We start from the raw sequence: 19,070 nt of genomic DNA, 5'->3' as shown, positions 1-19,070 counted from the left end.
ACAAACCGCAGCAGTGGCATGTCTAGAGTGACCGTCTCCCACCCTGGAGGTTTTGATCCTCCACCACACTGAGTTGCCTTGTGTAGGAAATTTGCTGTGTAAAAACAAACAAAAAAAAAAAAAAAACATGGCTTCAATCCTGAAGTTTTTTTTGTTTTTTTTTAACGTGTAAAATTTACTCAAAATCTCTTCTTACTCTTATTATTTCCAAAAGAAGAAGCACTGTCGCCGGAAGTAATCATGGCTTGACTTTCAATTTGCACAATAACATCAACAAGGACCTTTGGCTAACTGCACCGTGGGATTCTAGTTAAGGTCAGCCAATTTTAGGATAAAATGAAAACTTTTACGTAGTTATTAGTCGTTCCAGCAGCGGACGATTACAACAGAACGTTGGCTTGTAGATATCTGCTCACAGCCTGCAGCTTGGTATTTCTTGTTCAATTTGCATTTTTAAAGTTACGTTTGATGTATAACAACTATTTAGAAGGTTGGGAACCATGTCTCACAATGGTGTAATAGAGGTGTAAATCCCCCCAAAATAGAAATTAAAAATATATTTTTTAAAGTCAACCTCTAATATTTATATTTTATAATATTTCAATTTGTGTAAAATGAGCGATTACTGTATATGTATTATAAGGACCACAGTTAATTAACATTATATATTTACATGTAACTGCTTATTTGTATTTGTAATTTGTTTTCTACAGAAAATACACCCTCAAAGCAAATTAAACAGTCCAAAGAGAAAACCTGGTCTGATTACTGCTCACATGACTAAAGCTATCTTTTTAAAAAATTGTGATAAAGACTTGTTCATATTCAGAATTGCAGAGGGTCTGTAGCGTAACTCTTCAAACCTGTGGGTCCTGATTTTCTAAGATTCCAAATACCAGTGCTAAATTACACGTTTGCTCCAACAGATCGTTTGTGCTGTTTCCAACAGGTGCAAAAAAGTGATGGCGACGGCCTGGATTTAAAAGAGGGTTTTGTGCTTTGGGTACGTTTAATGGTTTTCAACATGCAAGGTCAGGGAGAGCACCACAGGTGCAAAATGAAGTTTGAAACAATGGATTTGGAGTTGTCAGTGTCAAATGCAAATCATCATATGACTGAGTTCCAGAAAATAAATCAATCATTCCAGTCAAAAAAGTCACATATTGTCAATACCGCCCTTTTCGAGAGAAATTGAGCTCAGCGACGTGGAACATCCCAGTGTGAAAAGTAGAAGCCTGTTCGGTTTAGTTCAAGGAAAGTTCTCATCCCCATTTCCATCATCTTTCAGTTTGGTGCAGATTGAGCAAGGAAGGGATAGAGAGCAAGGAGGCATTCTGATAGTGAACAAGAGAATGGAGGAAGAAAATGAAGAAATGAAATCAGCCTGGCATCATTTGCATTCAAGTTTTATCAGCGAAGGAGGAGGGTGTTTTGGGGCCTGATAAGGAGAGAGTGTCGTAGGCTGTGCTGGAGGTGGCGGGGGTTGGTGGAGAGACGTGCGAGCTTGAGTGTGCTTACAAATGTGATGCATGAATTGACTTTAGTAAGAGAAGGTGGCTTAGAGTTCAGTCGGTGTGTTTACGCCGGCATACACATTTGAATGTTAGAGTCGCAACAGCAAAGACATGCTGTTGGAGGGTGAGCATGTTGTGTGTGCGTGTGCATGTGGTGGGGCTGTGGGAGCGGGGGGTTAATATCAGACCAAATAATTAGATTCGCTATCGTCTCAGCAGCAGCAGTGCGAGGATCAGGCAGATTAAAGCCAGGCTCAAGGCTAGTTAATATTCATGAGGGGACCAGGGTCCGGGCTTAGACTGCGGCTCAAAGACGCTCCTCCGGCTGATGGGGCTTAAGGCAACGCTCTCCACCAAGAGATGGAGCTGTCGCGGAGAGGCCTGACTGATAGGTGGAGGGCTGCATTGACAGTGAAATGACAGCCAAGAAAATGTCTTGCAGTTGAATAAATCTTCATCTCTGTGGATTTAAACGTCATTTTCTAATGAACTCATAACGTTATTAAGAAAATATATATCGTCCAGTATCAAGTCTTCAACCATTTTGTGTTTCAGCTATCTGTATAGACTAGTATAGCCCATCAATGGGGAACTGTTCAGGACTATTGACCAAAGTCAATAATGTTGTCGAGTCTCAGATTTCCTGTCGTTAAACGTGTCACAAGTGACTCATCATTCCATATTGGTTTGTAATTGTTACATTCTCCTGTGATGTTACAAGACCACAAGATCAAGACTGACTGCTGTTGATGTCTTGCATCCTTTAATAGAGTTCTTCAAGGCAGATCTCAGCAAACTCTTTTCAAAAGATTGTGTTGTGTTGTATATTTCTGTTTTTGTTGTGTGGGTGAAATGGTGGTCGAGTGGCTAGCACATCTGCCTCCTAATTCAATTCCGGGCAATGGCCGCAGATTCCTAAAAAAAATAAAATAAATAAATAAAATTGCATGGTGGGTTAATTGAACACGCTAAATTGTCCCAAGGCGTATTGTGAGTGTGAATGGTTGTCGTTTGTCTTCGCGTGTCCCACGATTGGCTGACAACTGGTTCAGGGTGTACACCGACTGCTGCTCATTGACAGCTGGCATAGGCTCCCGCACGCCCTCATACCCTTGTGAGGAGAAGCAGCATGGCAAATGGATGGATGGATGGATATTTTTATTGTGGTTGTGTTTGAGTTATTTTTTTGTGATCATTTAAAACATAGTGAGGAAAAGATTGACATGTGATATAACCATGAACGGTTGCGTTGAATTTGCTCAGGTTTCAAAGTTTTTATTTGAGAATTTCCAGCACAAAACAGCGATTCCTGAAGTTCATTCACAGTTTTTCTATTTTAATTAATGCAATCATAGAAAAATGTGCATACAATACTTCGGTAAAATACAAACAAATTAAGGTCTGTACCTTTATAACTTGGCTTGTCATTTGGGTTCTTTTAAAACTACTGTTTCTGTATCGGGACGTCCCCATCGCATTTTTTTGCACCCGAGTCCAAGTCCCTTGATTTTTGTGCATCTGCCCATAGGCCTGCTAAAGTGATATCATTTGCTCATGCTAATAATGTCAATGCATGCAAAAATCCTTTATAAGTGGTCACTTCTCTTTTCAAGAGTTTGCAAGAATAGGCAAACTAACTCAGGAGAATCGCTTTGATGTGTTAATGTGAGGGTCAGTGCAAAGATTTTCAATGCTGCGTCAACTCTGTACTAGCTAATGCAGCACAATGTATCTCGAGATAGCTGGCAAACGGACACTCAAACAAGTAGCCACAACCTTCACAGCTGTTCTACAAGAATTTGTTTTATGTGATTGATTTTTCTTATTGGCTTTAGAAATTTTGAAAAAAAATACTTTGGCAAACAATTTTCAATTTCAAATGTTTACTTGCTTTTTCATTTAAAAATAGGGAATCAATAATTAAATTCGCTATTCCAACAAGTTAGCATGTAAACACTGAACATTACGGTGGCCTCTCCATTCTCTTGATTGCACACATGCTCACAAAGTAGGATCTGACCCTGCACCTCTAATTCTCGTTATCTTGCTGCGACGCCATGTCAGTGTCTGTAGTTCTCCGTGTCACGTGTTGATCTTGTTATAAATTTCTTACAGTGGGTCTGTCTTACAGTTAACCCGGTGTCATAATTTATTGACATAACATGCTTACCGTCTGTTTAGTTTGTTACTGTTATATTTGATCACAAATGAAATCATCAAATCAATCTGCTGAAGCATGGTCAAAGTTCCACTTGGCAAAGACGGGGATGCTCCATGTACAATGCTAAACGGTATCACTCAATCAACGTCAAGATAACTAGTCATCACTTGGAGATTTTAACATGTAGATTTAGAAGACTATTTTGTTGTTTTCTATGCGTCTGCATGGATATGTGTTTGTGTTTTCAGCTGGCGCACTCCTGAGATCTCCCAATTGCCCTATCATTGTCATGACCCGTGTCTGCCACGTCAGTGTTTTTGTTGTTATTTTCTTCCCTCCTTCCTGCCATGTGCCTTTTGTTATTGTTTTCATCACCTCCCTGCCATGTGCCTTTGTTATTGTTTTCGTTCTCACCAGCTACGCACCTGTTCCTAGTCATCATCACGCACCTGCTTCCCATCTGCTCCCCTAAGTACCCGGACTATTTAAACCTTCCAGACCGACAACGCAGTGTCGGGTCATTACCCTGTTTGCATCCTGTTGCCACGTCACCTCGGACTCTCACGACTTGCGCTTCGCTCCCGTTGTTGCACTTGTCTTCGTTCCCTGTCCGCCTGGCTCGTTCCCGTCTCGTGTTTGGTCCTTGTCATCGTCCAGTTAGTCTCGTTCAGTTGCCTGTGTTGTTTCTTTGCCCACGCCCCGTTGTTCGTCCCCACCAAGCTCCACAATAAATCTCCTTAAAGCTTCACCTACCCCTGCTTCCTCGCTTCTTGGGTCCACCTCCTCATCGCCGCAAGGCGACTCCTGACAGAATGACCCGACCACGAAAGAAGGACCCAGCGAGGGGCTCGCGGCGGCGTCATGGACACCGCCGCACGGACCCCCCCCACCAACCCGCCGATCAGCTCAGCGCCACGTCTGCCACGCTCCCCGCTTCCCCAGATTACGAGGACTTGTTCGAAAAGACCGCCTACCTTTTGGACTCCCGCCGCGCTGAGCTGGGGGCACGACTGGCCCAGATAGCGGAGCAGGTGGCCTCGATCGCGGAGAAGGGCGCCGCCGCGGTACCACCCCGGGAGGCTATCATGGAGCTGACAGCTCAGATGGCGGAGCTGGAGGTCAAGATGGTGGAGAGCATGAGGCTGGCACAGCTGGCCGACCGACAGCTGGCTGAAAGGGGTCCCGCCTCCACGTCATCTGCCGCAACCCACGTCGCCTCCACGCCAGCTGCAGCAACCCACGTCGCCTCCACGCCAGCTGCAGCAACCCACGTCGCCTCCACGCCAGCTGCAGCAACCCACGTCGCCTCCACGTCAGAAGCAGCAACCCACGTCGCCTCCACGTCAGCTGCAGCAACCCATGCAGCCCCCACGTCAGCTGCACCGACCGTGCAGCCTCCGGTGCCTGCCCCTCACCAGCCTGCCGACCAGCCCCGTACCTCGTCTTCGTTTCACGGTAACGCCCTCGACTTCCCTCCCAACCTTCCTCCCCACTGTACCATTGATTCCGATTCCGACGACAATTTTGATCACCAGGCCAATTCACCCACTCACGCTTTAGTTGATAATGATTTAGCAGAAGTTTTTGAGCACTACGCCCCGCACGTTTTTGTCGACTCGGATCACGAGTACGATGCCGACTACATTTACGCCTTGTTAGACGCTCAGCGCACCCCGGACACAGTTAGTACCAGTCACCTTCTTCCCCCCGAACCATTCCTGACACCCTTTTCGTTCGAGTCTTTCAAGACCACCTCCCACTCCACCTCGCGCGCTTCACGTCCAAAATCTCGGAAGTCACGGTCACGTCGCACACCTCGTTCACCATCGGTTTTAGCACCTGCTCACGTTCCCCTGGCACCCCCTAGCTCACGTTCACCAGCCCCAGTAACCTCGGTCCCTCGTGTTCCCCATTCCCCTGATTCCCTATGGCGGCAGGCTGATAGGGATCAGGGCCCCCGGTTCGGCTGTGCCCGGTCCGACTGCTGCGCCCGGCCCTCTGTCGCCCCCCCGCCAGCTGCTGAGCCCTGCCCCGGCTCCTCTCCAGCCGCAGCGTCCCATCCCGGCTCCTTGCCAGCTGCTGAACCCTGTTCCGGCTCCCCCCCAGCGGTCGAGTCCCGTCCGGGCCCCCCGTCAGCTGCTGAGCCCCGTCTCAGCTCCCCGCTAGCTGCTGAGCCCCGCTCCGGCTCCTCCCCAGCTGCCGAGCCCCTTCCCGGCTCCCCGCCAGCTGCCGAGCCCCGTCCCGGCTCTCTGCCAGCTGCTGAGCCCCGTCCCGGCTCCCCGCCAGCTGCCGAGCCCCTTCCCGGCTCCCCGCCAGCTGCCGAGCCCCGTCCCGGCTCTCTGCCAGCTGCTGAACCCTGTTCCGGCTCCCCCCCAGCGGTGGAGTCCCGTCCGGACTTCCTGCCAGCTGCTGAACCCCGTTCCGGCTCCCCGCCAGTTGATACGCCCTGTCCCGGTTCACCCCGAGCTGCGGGGGCCCGTTCTGGCCTCCCGAGAGCTGCTGACCCCCGCTCCGGCGCCTCGCCAGCGTTTCAAATCCCTGGTCCGGCGGACCCAGCCCTGCGTCCGCCACCAGTCCCTGTTCCGGCGGAGCACGCCCTGCGTCCGCCACCAGTCCCTGTTCCGGCGGAGCACGCCCTGCGTCCGCCACCAGTCCCTGTTCCGGCGGAGCACGCCCTGCGTCCGCCACCAGTCCCTGTTCCGGCGGAGCACTCCATGCGTCCGCCCCAAGTCCCTGTTCCGGCGGAGCACGCCATGCCTCCGCCACAAGTCCCTGTTCCGGCGGAGCACGCCATGCCTCTGCCACCAGTCCCTGTTCTGGCGGAGCACATCCTGCGTCCGCCACCAGTCCCTGTTCCGGCGGAGCACGCCATGCGTCCGCCACAAGTCTCTATCCCGGCGGAGCACGTTCTGCGTCCGCCCCCAGTCCCTGTTCCGGCGGAGCAGGCCCCGCGTCCGCCACAAGTCCCAGTTCTGGCGGAGCACGCCCTGCGTCCGTCACAAGTCCCTGTTGCAGCGGGGCACGCCCTGCGTCCGCTACCAGTCCCGGTCCCCGCTGCGCCCGGCCCGCCGCAGCTCCAAATCCCTGCTTCGGCGGTGCCAGACGGCCCGCCGCCAACCCAATTCCCTGTCCCGGCGGCGCCCGAGGACACGCCATTGCTTCCCGTCACTGCCTCGGCGGTGCTCGACGATCCGCCGTCGCCCCAAGCTCCTTTTTCGGCGGAACTCGACGATTCGCCGGCGCTCCAGTTTCCTGCCTGGGCGGTGGACGACGACCCGCCGTCGCTTCTCGTCTCTGTCACAGCGGCTCCCGACGAAGCGCCGCCGCTCCACGTTCCTGTCTCAGCGGGGTTGGAGGACCAGCCGCCGTGCCACGTTCCGGTCTCGGCGGGGTTCGAGGACCAGCCGCCGCTCCACGTTCCTGTCTCGGCGGGGTTCGAGGACCAGCCGCCGCTCCACGTTCCTGTCCCGGCGGGGTTCGATGACCTGCCGCCACTCCACGTTCCTGTCTCGGCGGGGTTGGAGGACCAGCCGCCGTGCCACGTTCCGGTCTCGGCGGGGTTCGAGGACCAGCCGCCGCTCCACGTTCCTGTCTCGGCGGGGTTCGAGGACCAGCCGCCGCTCCACGTTCCTGTCTCGGCGGGGTTCGAGGACCAGCCGCCGCTCCACGTTCCTGTCCCGCGGGCACTCGACGATCATCCGCCGCTCCAAGTTCCCGTCCCGCCGGCGTTCGACGACCAGCCGCCGCTCCAAGTTCCCGTCCCGCCGGCGTTCGACGACCAGCCACAGCTCCACGTTCCTGCTTCGGCGGGGCTCGACGACCTGCCGCCGCTCCACGTTCCTGTCTCGGCGGGGTTCGACGACCAGCCGCCGCTCCACGTTCCTGACTCGGCGGGGCTGGACGACCAGCCGCCGCTCCACGTTCCGGTCTCGGGTGCGCCCGGACGTCCGCCTGAGTGTTCACGGGTGGACTTGTTGATCGGGCCTCCCGGACGCCCGCCTGAATGGCCCCGTCGGGACTCGCTGGTCTGGCCCCCTGGACATCCGCCAGACTGGCCTAGTTCGCGGGCCTTGGTCCCGCCTCCCGGACGTCCGCCCGAATGGCCCCGTCGGGACTCGCTGGTCTGACCCCCTGGACATCCGCCAGACCAGCCTAGTTCGCGGGCCTTGGTCCCGCCTCCCGGACGTCCGCCCGAATGGCCCCGTCGGGGCTCGCTGGTCTGGCCCCCTGGACATCCGCCAGACCGGCCTAGTTTGCGGGCCTTGGTCCCACCTACCGGCCCCCTTCCGCCCACCCTCGTTCTTGGACTTGGTTTCATTTTTGACTGTTTTCGTTTGGGACGTCTGGAAGCCGTCCCTTGAGGGGGGGGTACTGTCATGACCCGTGTCTGCCACGTCAGTGTTTTTGTTGTTATTTTCTTCCCTCCTTCCTGCCATGTGCCTTTTGTTATTGTTTTCATCACCTCCCTGCCATGTGCCTTTGTTATTGTTTTCGTTCTCACCAGCTACGCACCTGTTCCTAGTCATCATCACGCACCTGCTTCCCATCTGCTCCCCTAAGTACCCGGACTATTTAAACCTTCCAGACCGACAACGCAGTGTCGGGTCATTACCCTGTTTGCCTCCTGTTGCCACGTCACCTCGGACTCTCACGACTTGCGCTTCGCTCCCGTTGTTGCACTTGTCTTCGTTCCCTGTCCGCCTGGCTCGTTCCCGTCTCGTGTTTGGTCCTTGTCATCGTCCAGTTAGTCTCGTTCAGTTGCCTGTGTTGTTTCTTTGCCCACGCCCCGTTGTTCGTCCCCACCAAGCTCCACAATAAATCTCCTTAAAGCTTCACCTACCCCTGCTTCCTCGCTTCTTGGGTCCACCTCCTCATCGCCGCAAGGCGACTCCTGACAATCATGGTGAATTCCAAAGTCGTGGCCATGATGAATTAGTGTGAAACAAATTAGAAGTACTTACGACTCAGACGGCTCCAGCATTGGGTTACAAATTAAAACAAAAGCAGTCGTATCGTCCCATCAGCTTCAATTCCCCGTGAAATACAATACGCTCCCACTCCATCTCTACTGGAGAACACAATGAGAAGCTTCTTCCTCTCTTCCCACTCTTCTTTCCATCCCAAACAATCCCACGCATAATTTCCGTCTTTGTCAGGTGTCGCAGTTCTCCAACGTCACTTGTTTTGTTTTTTTTGTTTGTTTTTTTGGTTTTTTTTTGTTTTCATAAGTCACATCACAACATGAACAGGAGACTTTCATATCAGGACTTAAGCATAAATTGAGTAAATTAACATCTTCCTTCATATTACAAATGCAGCATTGTACTGATGTCATCTATCTAATAAATACAACATAAGTAGTAGTGGTGTATTATTTACACACCGGGAAAACTAATTTAAAATGTTGCCTTACCAAATGAGTGATTCTACAATTTAGTTGACATCGTTTATGCAAGAATTTCTCTGACTTCATTTCCCTGACTTTTTCTGCGACGTAACATTGAAGCAATGCTACCTCCAACTGGCTATTAAATGTCACTGCATCTGCCACCATAAATGCTCTTGAATGAATGGATGCCCTGGCCACCTTCATTGATGAAGAAAAATGCATTATTGCACTATTATGAATCACGAAGGAGCTATCTCTCAGCATTTTTCATTCATTTCCGAGTCTCTCGTCATTTTTTTTTTAATCTTCATTTCCTCAAGTCAAGATGCTTAATTTTCACTCTACGATATCCTGTTTTTATGTAGAATCCCAGTTGGACCTTGGTGTGTGACGATCCAGATTGTTGGATAACCTGTCTTGCTTTGACCACAAATTTATCAGAGGCCAACTGTACTATCTACAGCCAAGGTGAGATTGACAAGACAGATATTACTGTCCCCCATTCACAAAAAGTTGTTCTTTCCTCAAGACCTCCACTGTATGTCATATATTAAAGGAAAAATGATATGAGGTTCATCCATACGTAGATGCAATTTATAATCGCTTAAAATGGGTTAAAAATTGTTAAAGGCGTTACAGTACTTAAATCTTCTGTGTTGACATTGTATGTTTTCAGGCAAAGAGTTATTCTGTAAGGTGACAAGAGACATTCTTGGAGCAGAAAGACTCCTGGCCACGCTTCCTCCAAAATCCTCCTCACCTGTCACCAGGGGTTCTCCTCTTCTCAACATTGTCACCCCAAAAACATCTGCGGTCACAGAGGAGCCCGTGTATCCTGCAGCCCTCCACACCGACATCCAGCTCCTCCCACAGCAAGCGGGCATGGCTGCAATCTTGGCTACTGCTGTTGTCAATAGTAAGTGTTGTTTTCAAGCCATTCATAGAATGAGGGCTTGCAATCAGTGACGCTCCATCCTTTTCAGAATGTTCATTATCTTACACATTCTGCAATGGGAGCATTTTAGGATGATTTTTTTTCAAAGTATCTGTAGTGATATTCACTTTAGCCACATGATGGCAATGTTTGTCTTCAGCAGCAAGTTTCAGCTCAGGCAATTGCTAAGTTGACTGTTAAGTTTGACATCAGCATTGTCAATGTCTGATGCATTCTGTATTTGCATCAAAACTTAAACTTTGTCAAAATGAACTTAGATGATGACACATCCGGCAAACTGTTGCAAATAATGAGGCATTGCAAAGGGCTTAGATTGTCTTCATTTGTGTTTGTGTATTTTGAATGAACTCAACGGTATATATGTTGTGCTGTCTGTGATCAGAGGACATTTTCCCATGCAAAGACTGCGGGATTTGGTACAGAAGTGAAAGGAACCTGCAAGCCCACCTCATGTACTACTGTGCCAGCCGACAGAAACAGCCAGCTGCGGCTTCATCCCCACCACAAGACAGACCCAAGGAGTCCTATCCCAATGAACGCATCTGCCCCTTTCCTCAGTGTAACAAGAGCTGCCCCAGTGCAAGTTCACTGGAGATTCACATGCGCACACATAGCGGTGAGAAGAATACCACTTTGACCTCAGCGAGACATCTGTTTCCTTGACTCATTTCACTTTGCTGTTCTTCCCACAGGTGAGCGTCCTTTTGTGTGTCTCATCTGTCTGTCTGCCTTCACCACTAAAGCCAACTGTGAGCGCCACTTGAAGGTCCACACTGACACACTGAACGGGGTGTGCCATGGCTGCGGCTTCGTCTCGACCACGAGGGACATTCTCTACAGCCATTTGGTTACGAGCCACATGGTTTGCCAGCCCGGATCTCACAGTGAGGTCTACTCCCCGGGGCCAGGCCTTCCGAAGTTGCCCTTGTCCTCTGGTGAGTCACATGATCATTGGAAAATTGCACTTACCTCATGGAATGGAATGTCCAAGGATTTATTGATTCCCGTATGACTAAAGTGGTCATATGAAGAAATTTAAACTATTGTCTGAATCAAGCATTGTTCTATTTTCTGTTAAGTGAAAAGCATAGTAAACTCGCATTGTGTCCAAATAAATGCAGCACTTGCAGAGTTGGTTTAGCAATAGCGATTTGCAACATCTTTGTTTATAATGACTAGCCCAACATATATCTTGGGAACTTCAATGAAAACATTTTTATTTTATTTGGTGACTGGTATCGTTTAGCTGGAAATGATGAGAAATTGGGCAAAAGGTCCCCAAAATATTATGCTTGAGAGTTCCCTTTTTTGTACATTTACCAAATAATTACAGGAATATTCAATGCTCTATATTTATCATTAATATAGTGAAATATAATGCCTTCGATCAGGGGTTACGTTGGTGCCCGGGACTTTAGGTACGCCCAAGGACCTAATGAGACCATGGGTCTGTTCTAATAGAAATAAATCACCGGGATGGAGAATTATTTCCTGGAAATCATTTGAAAATATAAATATATAATATTATAAAATGTTCCACATGATATCTCTATGTTTCCCAATTACTGTGAGAAATCATTTACATGAACGGTGTCAACAATAGCATGTGAAATAATAACAGCAAATATGGCTTTATGGGACCCTAAACAGACTTTTGATGCTGATTTCAAAAATAAAGATAATTTTTTCCATTGTTTTGTTTTTGACCAAAGTCAAAGGCGCAATACAGATTTTACCATGCATTGTTATTCATTGCTATGATGCTTCAGAAAAGTCCTTAATTTATAAATATTATAAAGTACTGTATTATATATTATATTACTTTTTTAAATTAATCTAGAAAAGTTTTTCATCTCTGATTAAAAAAAAAAAAGTTTTTAATTTTGTTGATCGTTGTAATTGGGGGCTGCATGGCTCGTGTGGTAGAGTGGTCGTCTCCTGAGCCGAAGGTTGTGGGTGCGAGCCTTAGCCCTTGTCACCATTTTGAGGTGTCCTTGAGCAAATTACTGAAGCCCCAGTTGCTCCTGATGCTGCGTCATCCGGAGGTGAATGAGGACACAGTGTTGACGCACTTTGAGGACCTTGAAAGTAGAAAAAGCACTAGACAACTGAAACACTATTCAACAACATGATTAAAGGTCATTTTTTCTTATTGATATCTTAATGGAAACTATGTGATATTAGTACGTGTTAAAATATTTTGCTAATTCTTTTTCTAGAAGATAGTCATTAAATTTGGCAAGGATATGAATCATTTTGGCCACACTAAAGTGGAAAAGCACAGTGGGTAAACGGGTGGTAGATTTCTGGGGGGAGCGGGGAATCATGAAAAACCGCTAACAGCTAAACTTTCGAAGGGCAGAGCAATGGGGTCTTTGAGGAGGACTAACAGGGAAGTGTTTCTCTTATGTCCAGCAAAGCCTCAGGTTCAGTTTTATGCTTCATGTTGTTTATGCAAGGCAGCTTGAATTAAAAAAAAAGTTTATTACCAGCAGAGGCACTCTCCTCTTGTGTACATTCTTGACGAGAGCAACATCACATCAACTGTGACAAGTGCATCCATAGCATTCTTCCATAATCTGCTCAATGCAGTAATGCCATCAATGCAGGAGGTCAGAACAATCAGAGAAAAATGTCCGGCTAATTTTCTCCACCGTCCGATGAAGGAAATTTAAGCCCACCCCTTATTGATACGTAATAATTCATAAAGGGAATTATGAATAGTCATAGCTTGTGTGTTTACTTGCTAGCTTTTGCTATTTGTTGCAGGCAATTACCTTGAACAGTATGAGTTGGACTTTAAAACGAGTTTGTGTTTTTGTTTTTGTAGGCATCAATTGAAATAAAATCAATTCAATACTTAAAAATCACATGTTATTGCCAGATAGGGGTGACCACCTTAACATATTTTCTCTTTGTCAGTTCTTAGCCCAGGAGACTCTGGTGTGGTGCTGAAGTGTCAAGTCTGCGGCCACAACTCTGACTCCCCTTCCCAGTTGCAGCAGCATGTACGAACCCACCTAGAAGTAAGAGTACCCGCTGAAAGGAGTCCTACCCCTCGTCAAAGTACCCCATCATCTGTCGACCAGCTTCAGCCGTCTACTCCACAGGGTGAGCCCCTAGGATGTGTCCCAAAGTCAGATTCCTCCAGCCCGGGGGCTAACGGGGGCTCCGCCACTCCACGTGGCTGCAGTCCTCCCGATGCCCAAACAACCACTCTAAGAATCAAAGAAGAGCCTCATTCAGAATCTGAGACAGAAGAACATCAGATGGACTTTAAGGAGGATGGCGAGGAGGCTGACCAGAAAGCAGAGAAGACAAAGGAGAGGCAAACTACCAACCCCATTTGTCAGACATCAAATTCTCCAAAGAGTCCTGCCTCCACAGCAGTAAAAGCAGAACCAACGAGTCCCACTCCTGGTTGTAGCCCAAGTCATATAGGAAGCGCGAGCTCAGTTTTCCCTGGCGGATCAATGTTTTTGCCTCAGTACATGTTTAACCCGGAAACAGCCATTTTGCCTCAGGCCTCCGAGATCCTGGCTAAAATGTCTGAGATGGTCCACAGCCGTCTGAAGCAGGGCCAGACGATTCCTCAGAGTAACGCAGCCACCTTCTTCCCTTCTGCACCAAATGTTCCGACAGCCACAGCAACCCCCCCTCTAAAAGGAGCCACCTGCTTTGAGTGTGATATTACATTCAACAATATAAACAATTTCTATGCACACAAGAGGCTTTACTGCTCTAGCAGGCACCATGGAGACGGTGCAACCTCAGCTTCAGGCCCGGCATCAGCGAGAGATACTTCCCCAGCCACTGTGCCGTCCAGCAAAGCACAAGATTCATCAGCATCTCCTTATGATGGCGCAATGAGCAGAGCAGCCTCAGCCTCTCCCTCTGAATCCGAGCCTGCTGCAGATTGTGCAGCAGCAGAAACCAAGAGCGTGTTGGTGAAGACTGAAACTCCAACAGGCCGGGAAGGAATATCCTCCTCTTCAGAAGGTGAGGGTGTAGGCAGTAGAGGAGGGCGAGCAAGTGAAGGCAGCCAGAGCCCCGCCAGCGGCTCTGCCGAAGACCTGGATGATGATCCCAACAAAACCTTTTGTGAGGCCTGCAACATCCGTTTCAGCCGCCACGAAAACTACACCGTTCACAAGCGCTTCTACTGTGCATCGCGCCATGACCCATCCAACCAGCGAGCCATGCACATGACAAAGGCAACCACCACAGCAGCCTTTCATCCTCAGCCCATTCGCACACGCAAAAGGAAGAAGATGTATGAGATTCATTTGGCGCGAACAGAAGCTTTAGCGGCGGCGGCCGCCGCTGCCACGGTCGCTGCTGCCACGGTCGCTGCTGCCGCTTCTGCTCCATCTCCTTCTGTACTTGGCTTGGCATTGAAGCAGGAGGGTTCTCCTAGTGGTGCAGGCAGCTCTAGTCCCGAAGGCGATGGTCCGATTGATCTGAGCAAGAGGCCCCGTCTCAAAGAAATTCCTCATCATGGTACCAGCAGTATTCTTCCTGCCTTGCCCCTCACCGATTACCATAAGTGCACCGCCTGCAGTATCAGCTTCAATAGCATTGAGAATTACTTGGCTCATAAAACCTACTATTGCCCTGCCACCACCCTCCAACAGCATTCCTTACAGCTTCACAGGCTCAAAAGATCCGCTTCTACCTCTCCAAAAAGCAAGTCTCACCAGGAGCGCCAAGATCTTCTTCATCCCATTGAAGCTAAAGCGCTTCCAGCCGATTGGTTGACACAGGCACGAGGCTCATCAAGGAGTCCTCACAACTCAGCCTTAACTGCCGTTGATGCCACATCTCCTCCTGATGCCACAAGCCCACGTGCGGCCACCCCAGGAGCAGGCGCCAAAGGCGTTAGCGCAGCTTCTTGCCAGATGCTTTGTCCATATTGTCCTAACAAGCCCATCACATGTGACCTAATGGAGCACTTCAAGACTGTCCATGGCCTGGTTGTATCTATTCAGTCACCCCAAGAGGCTCCACCCCAGCCAGGCAGCATAGTAAGTCCCAGTCCCAGCCCGAGCCTTAGTCCGAGAGATGGAGTCACAGCCACCACCTCCAGTAGCCCAAGTGGCCCGTCAAAATTGGTCCCTCGCATTCACAGAGATAGTATTAATGGGCAGGCAAGGAGCGACAACGCCGCACCCTCCTCCCCTCTGATAAATGGCAACTCGTCGTGTGAGGGTGCATCACCATCAGCGAGTTCACCTCAAGACGTTTCCCCCTCAAGGGCTCCCCCTCTGACTGTGTCACCTGTGCCTGACCACCGAAGCGAAACAGTGGGGACATCCCTCCCTCCGGACAAGACTTCACCAACTGTTGCCTCCCATCCCCTCACCGCGCCCTTGCCTGCCCCCATCCCGAATCCCAAAACCCCAGTCATCTCCCCGGTCCAGAACGGTAACTCTCGCTACTGTAGGCTGTGCAATATTAAGTTCAGCAGCCTCTCCACATTCATCGCTCATAAAAAATACTACTGTTCCTCCCACAGTGCTGAACATGTCAAATGAGCTGAGCAATTCACACCATCCTCTCTCTCCTCCTCTCCGCTAATCTGACCGAGAAGATGCGACTTCTCACTCAGCTCCAAGAAGCTCCCATGCACCCTTTTCTGTTGTCAGTCCTCGCAGGCAGGTGCCAAAGTTGCAAAGTCGCAATGGCTGTTACTCATCAGCAGGGCCTGATGTCCATTTGCTCGTGAGCACAATTTGCCAGTGATGTTACTCGCTGATTATTCCTCTCCGATGTGTCAGCAAAAGTGTGAACTAAGTGGGATCCTACACGTGTCTACCTGCACACTAAAGTGTGTCTCGTCCCCTAGGTCACTTTCTTGTCCCAAATTAAACACACAACGGATTCTCAATATTTTGCATTGTGGGACGTTAAAAATTTCTCTGTGAACAACCTCATTCGTGTGCAAGCAGTAATTACTTTCTGACCGTTGGCCGATGGGGGAAGAGTAACGATGACGGTGATTTTTGCAAATCTCCAGTCTTTTCATGTTGGTCCAGACCGAAACGGAGGAAGAACCTCTTGTATGGAAAAGACTTGATCATGTAATGTTTTTATTATCTGTGCATATGTCTATGATGTCTAAAAAAAGAATTATATAATACATTTGGTTTCAACACTGGCTCTTTTATGCTTTCTAGAAGAAGCTAAGGCATTTTTTTTCATTAAGAAAAAAAAACTGAAAAAACATGTGGTATGAAATGTTACTAATTAGAGAAGAATATTTCAAAATGACCATTTTTCCTTTCATGCAAGCATTTTTTTTTATTTTCTCTTCAAATGCAAGGGAGAGACAAATGTGAACTATTTATCTTCTAGTCCTCACTGATTTCATGTCAACAGAAAACTACCTACATATTGTGTAAGAGTATTTTTATTTGTTATATGCTTTATTTTCATGCTGTTAGAAGGAACTGTGTGGCTCTCGGTGTGTTGAAGTGTTTTTGTGTACAGATGTCTTCTCCCTGGGACTACACTGAATTTTCTTATCATGTACGCATTTTCCCCTCCTTTTATTAGGCTATATGATGGTGACATAAAGATTTAATTCAATTAAGCAACTTGTGGTGGTGGCATGGTTCAGTATTGGAGTAGTCGTCACTCAGCTCAGAGGTTGGGGGTTCAAACCCCGACCAGTGTGCCCATGCCAAAGTCTCCTTTGAGCAAGATACTGAACTCCGAGTTGCTTCCATCAGAGCAGGTAGATGAGCTAACAGTGTCAAGTGCTTTTGGTACCCAAGGTAGAAAAAAGCGCTATGTAACCAACAGCCCATTTATCTTTTGTGGATTAGCGCCACAACTGGATCCAATCGTCACTCATCGCTTCAGAAAGGATATTTTGGACACAGCTGCTTATATACTGTGATAGCAATGAAGTCACCTTTCCACACTTTAAGCTAAACAACATCTATAATTTCATTCTGCATTTATTTGCCTGCATCTTTTGACCTCAAAGAGCTCACACTCTTACATTTGTCTTTTTTGTCCTCTAAAGGCTTCTTTATAATCCCGCGGGCGACGTCGGAAGGCACGTCACTGGGTCAATGTCGTGCACAGTTTGCTTTCACCCTCTCGCATAACCACTCGTGTTAGTTTGAAAATGTGCAACAGTTTCACTCCAACGGGGTGTCGTTATGGCTGATACTGGCTCAGACACCACAAGTTGAATTTTCCGCGACAACCATCCATTATCTGCTCCGCTTCTCCCCACAAGGATCGCGGGGGTGCTGGAGCCTAACCCAGCCGTCTTCGGGCACTAGCGGGGGACACCCTGAACTGGTTGCCAGCCAATCGCAGGGCACACAAAGACGAACAACCATCTCCTCTCACACTCACACCTAGGGCCAATTTAGAGTGTCCGATCAACCTGCCATGCATGTTCTTGGACTGTGGGAGGAAACCGGAGTACCCAGAGAAACCCCACACAGGCACGGGTAGAACATGCAAACTCCACAAAGGAAGGCCGTAGAATCAAACCCATGACCTCTGCACCGTGAGGCCATCATGCGGCCTTGTTTCATCTACATTGAATGGCCAATTCCGATTTTTCGTCGTTTTTTACTTTACTAAAGTGATGCGGCTGTTGTCGCCCACGCCTATGCGGGAGTAGAAAGAAGCCTTCAGAGAAATATGAATTGATAGACAACTCATGCCATTCAAAATACATTCTGAAATCTTTTCCATTATGGTGATGTTTCTCTTGGGCAAAGGAATTATCCAGTCTCATTACAGCACCTTCTAAAGAAACATCATTACATAATAATTTGTGGGGTGAGAGTCCATGTGACACTTTGTCATACGTGCACGCAGCACCGTCACATGCTACTTTTGCCGTTGCAGTGCCGATATAGAAGACCTTTTTTGATTTGATCTCATCAGCTCCAAGATATAATTTGAATTGAATTTGCCAGTGGTGTTGAATTTGATTCATCTCGCAAGCATTTTTGACCAACGTGACTTGAAGTTGTATTCGAGGTGTTGGTCCAGTTGTCATATTAAAAAAAATGATTAAATAACAAATATTAACTAAAAGACTAATCAGACATTCCGGTTGGTTGCCACTCACTTAAATAAGCATAACAGCCTCATAGAAAACAAAAATTCACTTGGTTCATTGGAACGCAAGTATGATGATTTTGCCACTTTCAGGTATTTTTCAGGTGCTGTGCGTTTTCTTAATTGTATGAACTCAAACTCGCATTTGGATTACACAACGTTTTTGTCTGTAGGTCATATGCAATGTTGATCTGAGAGCAAAACTCAAGCCCACTTGTAATCTTTCTGATTTGCTGCATTTCATTCGACACATTTTATTTAAGTCTTCAATATTTTTACAAAACCCAACAAAACCTATAATTGGTTTTTGCCATCTTTTTACCTTAATACATTATCTACGGGAATATAGTTTACAGTTACAGAGAGAGCGCCCAGACGGGGTTAGAATCTGGTCAGATTGTGGAGTGCTGTAATTTTGTTTTATTTTATTGGTCTTCTTTATTTTATTGCACTGTGTTGTTAAAATTTTATTTTAGGGATTTTCCTGTAACTGTATTTATTTTATACAGCACTTTTCCCTATCAAAAATGATTAATTACTGTTGTATTATGAAGGAACCAACCCACTTTTTATTTCTTCAAATGTAGAAAACCACAATGAATGTCAAAACCTCTATTTTTTAATTTTCATATATTTCATTTCCACTACAAGCTTGTCCAAACTATGCATGGGAAATAAAAAAAAAAGTTTTGCGACACATTATGGGAATGTACTTTGTTGTGATGTCACTCCGATACGCACTTTTCATTATGAGCCTGAGTGGGAGATCTCAAGTTTGGTGAAACATACGTCAGCTTATTCACAGGTAAATAGCTTCCTTTTAAAAGAAATTGTCATCTTGTGAAGAGACCTTGAATGACTCATTAGCCTTCCTTTTAAAATCATGTCTATGGATGATAGTCTCTCAGAGCATTGGCTGTAAGATGTTTCTTGCTTTTAAATCAGCACACCGTCAAAAAA

At 47.8% G+C, this 19,070-nt stretch overlaps 1 protein-coding gene across 1 annotated transcript in view; it reads left to right on the top strand.

Moving 5' to 3' along the window:
- The window catches only part of zfpm1 (zinc finger protein, FOG family member 1), a 94,563-nt gene extending 75,756 nt beyond the window's left edge, over window positions 1-18,807 (top strand). The window contains exons 5-9 of the mRNA XM_088299477.1: window positions 9,430-9,532; window positions 9,741-9,980; window positions 10,402-10,635; window positions 10,712-10,954; window positions 12,942-18,807. Of these exons, the coding sequence (XP_088155603.1) occupies window positions 9,430-9,532; window positions 9,741-9,980; window positions 10,402-10,635; window positions 10,712-10,954; window positions 12,942-15,553 (3,432 nt within the window). The 3' untranslated portion in view covers window positions 15,554-18,807. The remainder of the gene's footprint in view (window positions 1-9,429; window positions 9,533-9,740; window positions 9,981-10,401; window positions 10,636-10,711; window positions 10,955-12,941) is intronic.
- Window positions 18,808-19,070: the final 263 nt, after the last annotated feature.

Source organism: Idiotropiscis lumnitzeri, chromosome 6 (assembly GCF_059441095.1).
Source record: "Idiotropiscis lumnitzeri isolate Australia: NSW breed Sydney's pygmy pipehorse chromosome 6, RoL_Ilum_1.0, whole genome shotgun sequence".
Classification (NCBI taxonomy): domain Eukaryota; kingdom Metazoa; phylum Chordata; class Actinopteri; order Syngnathiformes; family Syngnathidae; genus Idiotropiscis; species Idiotropiscis lumnitzeri.
Note: the sequence above shows the minus strand (reverse complement) of the source record. Positions and strands in the feature narration are given on the sequence as shown.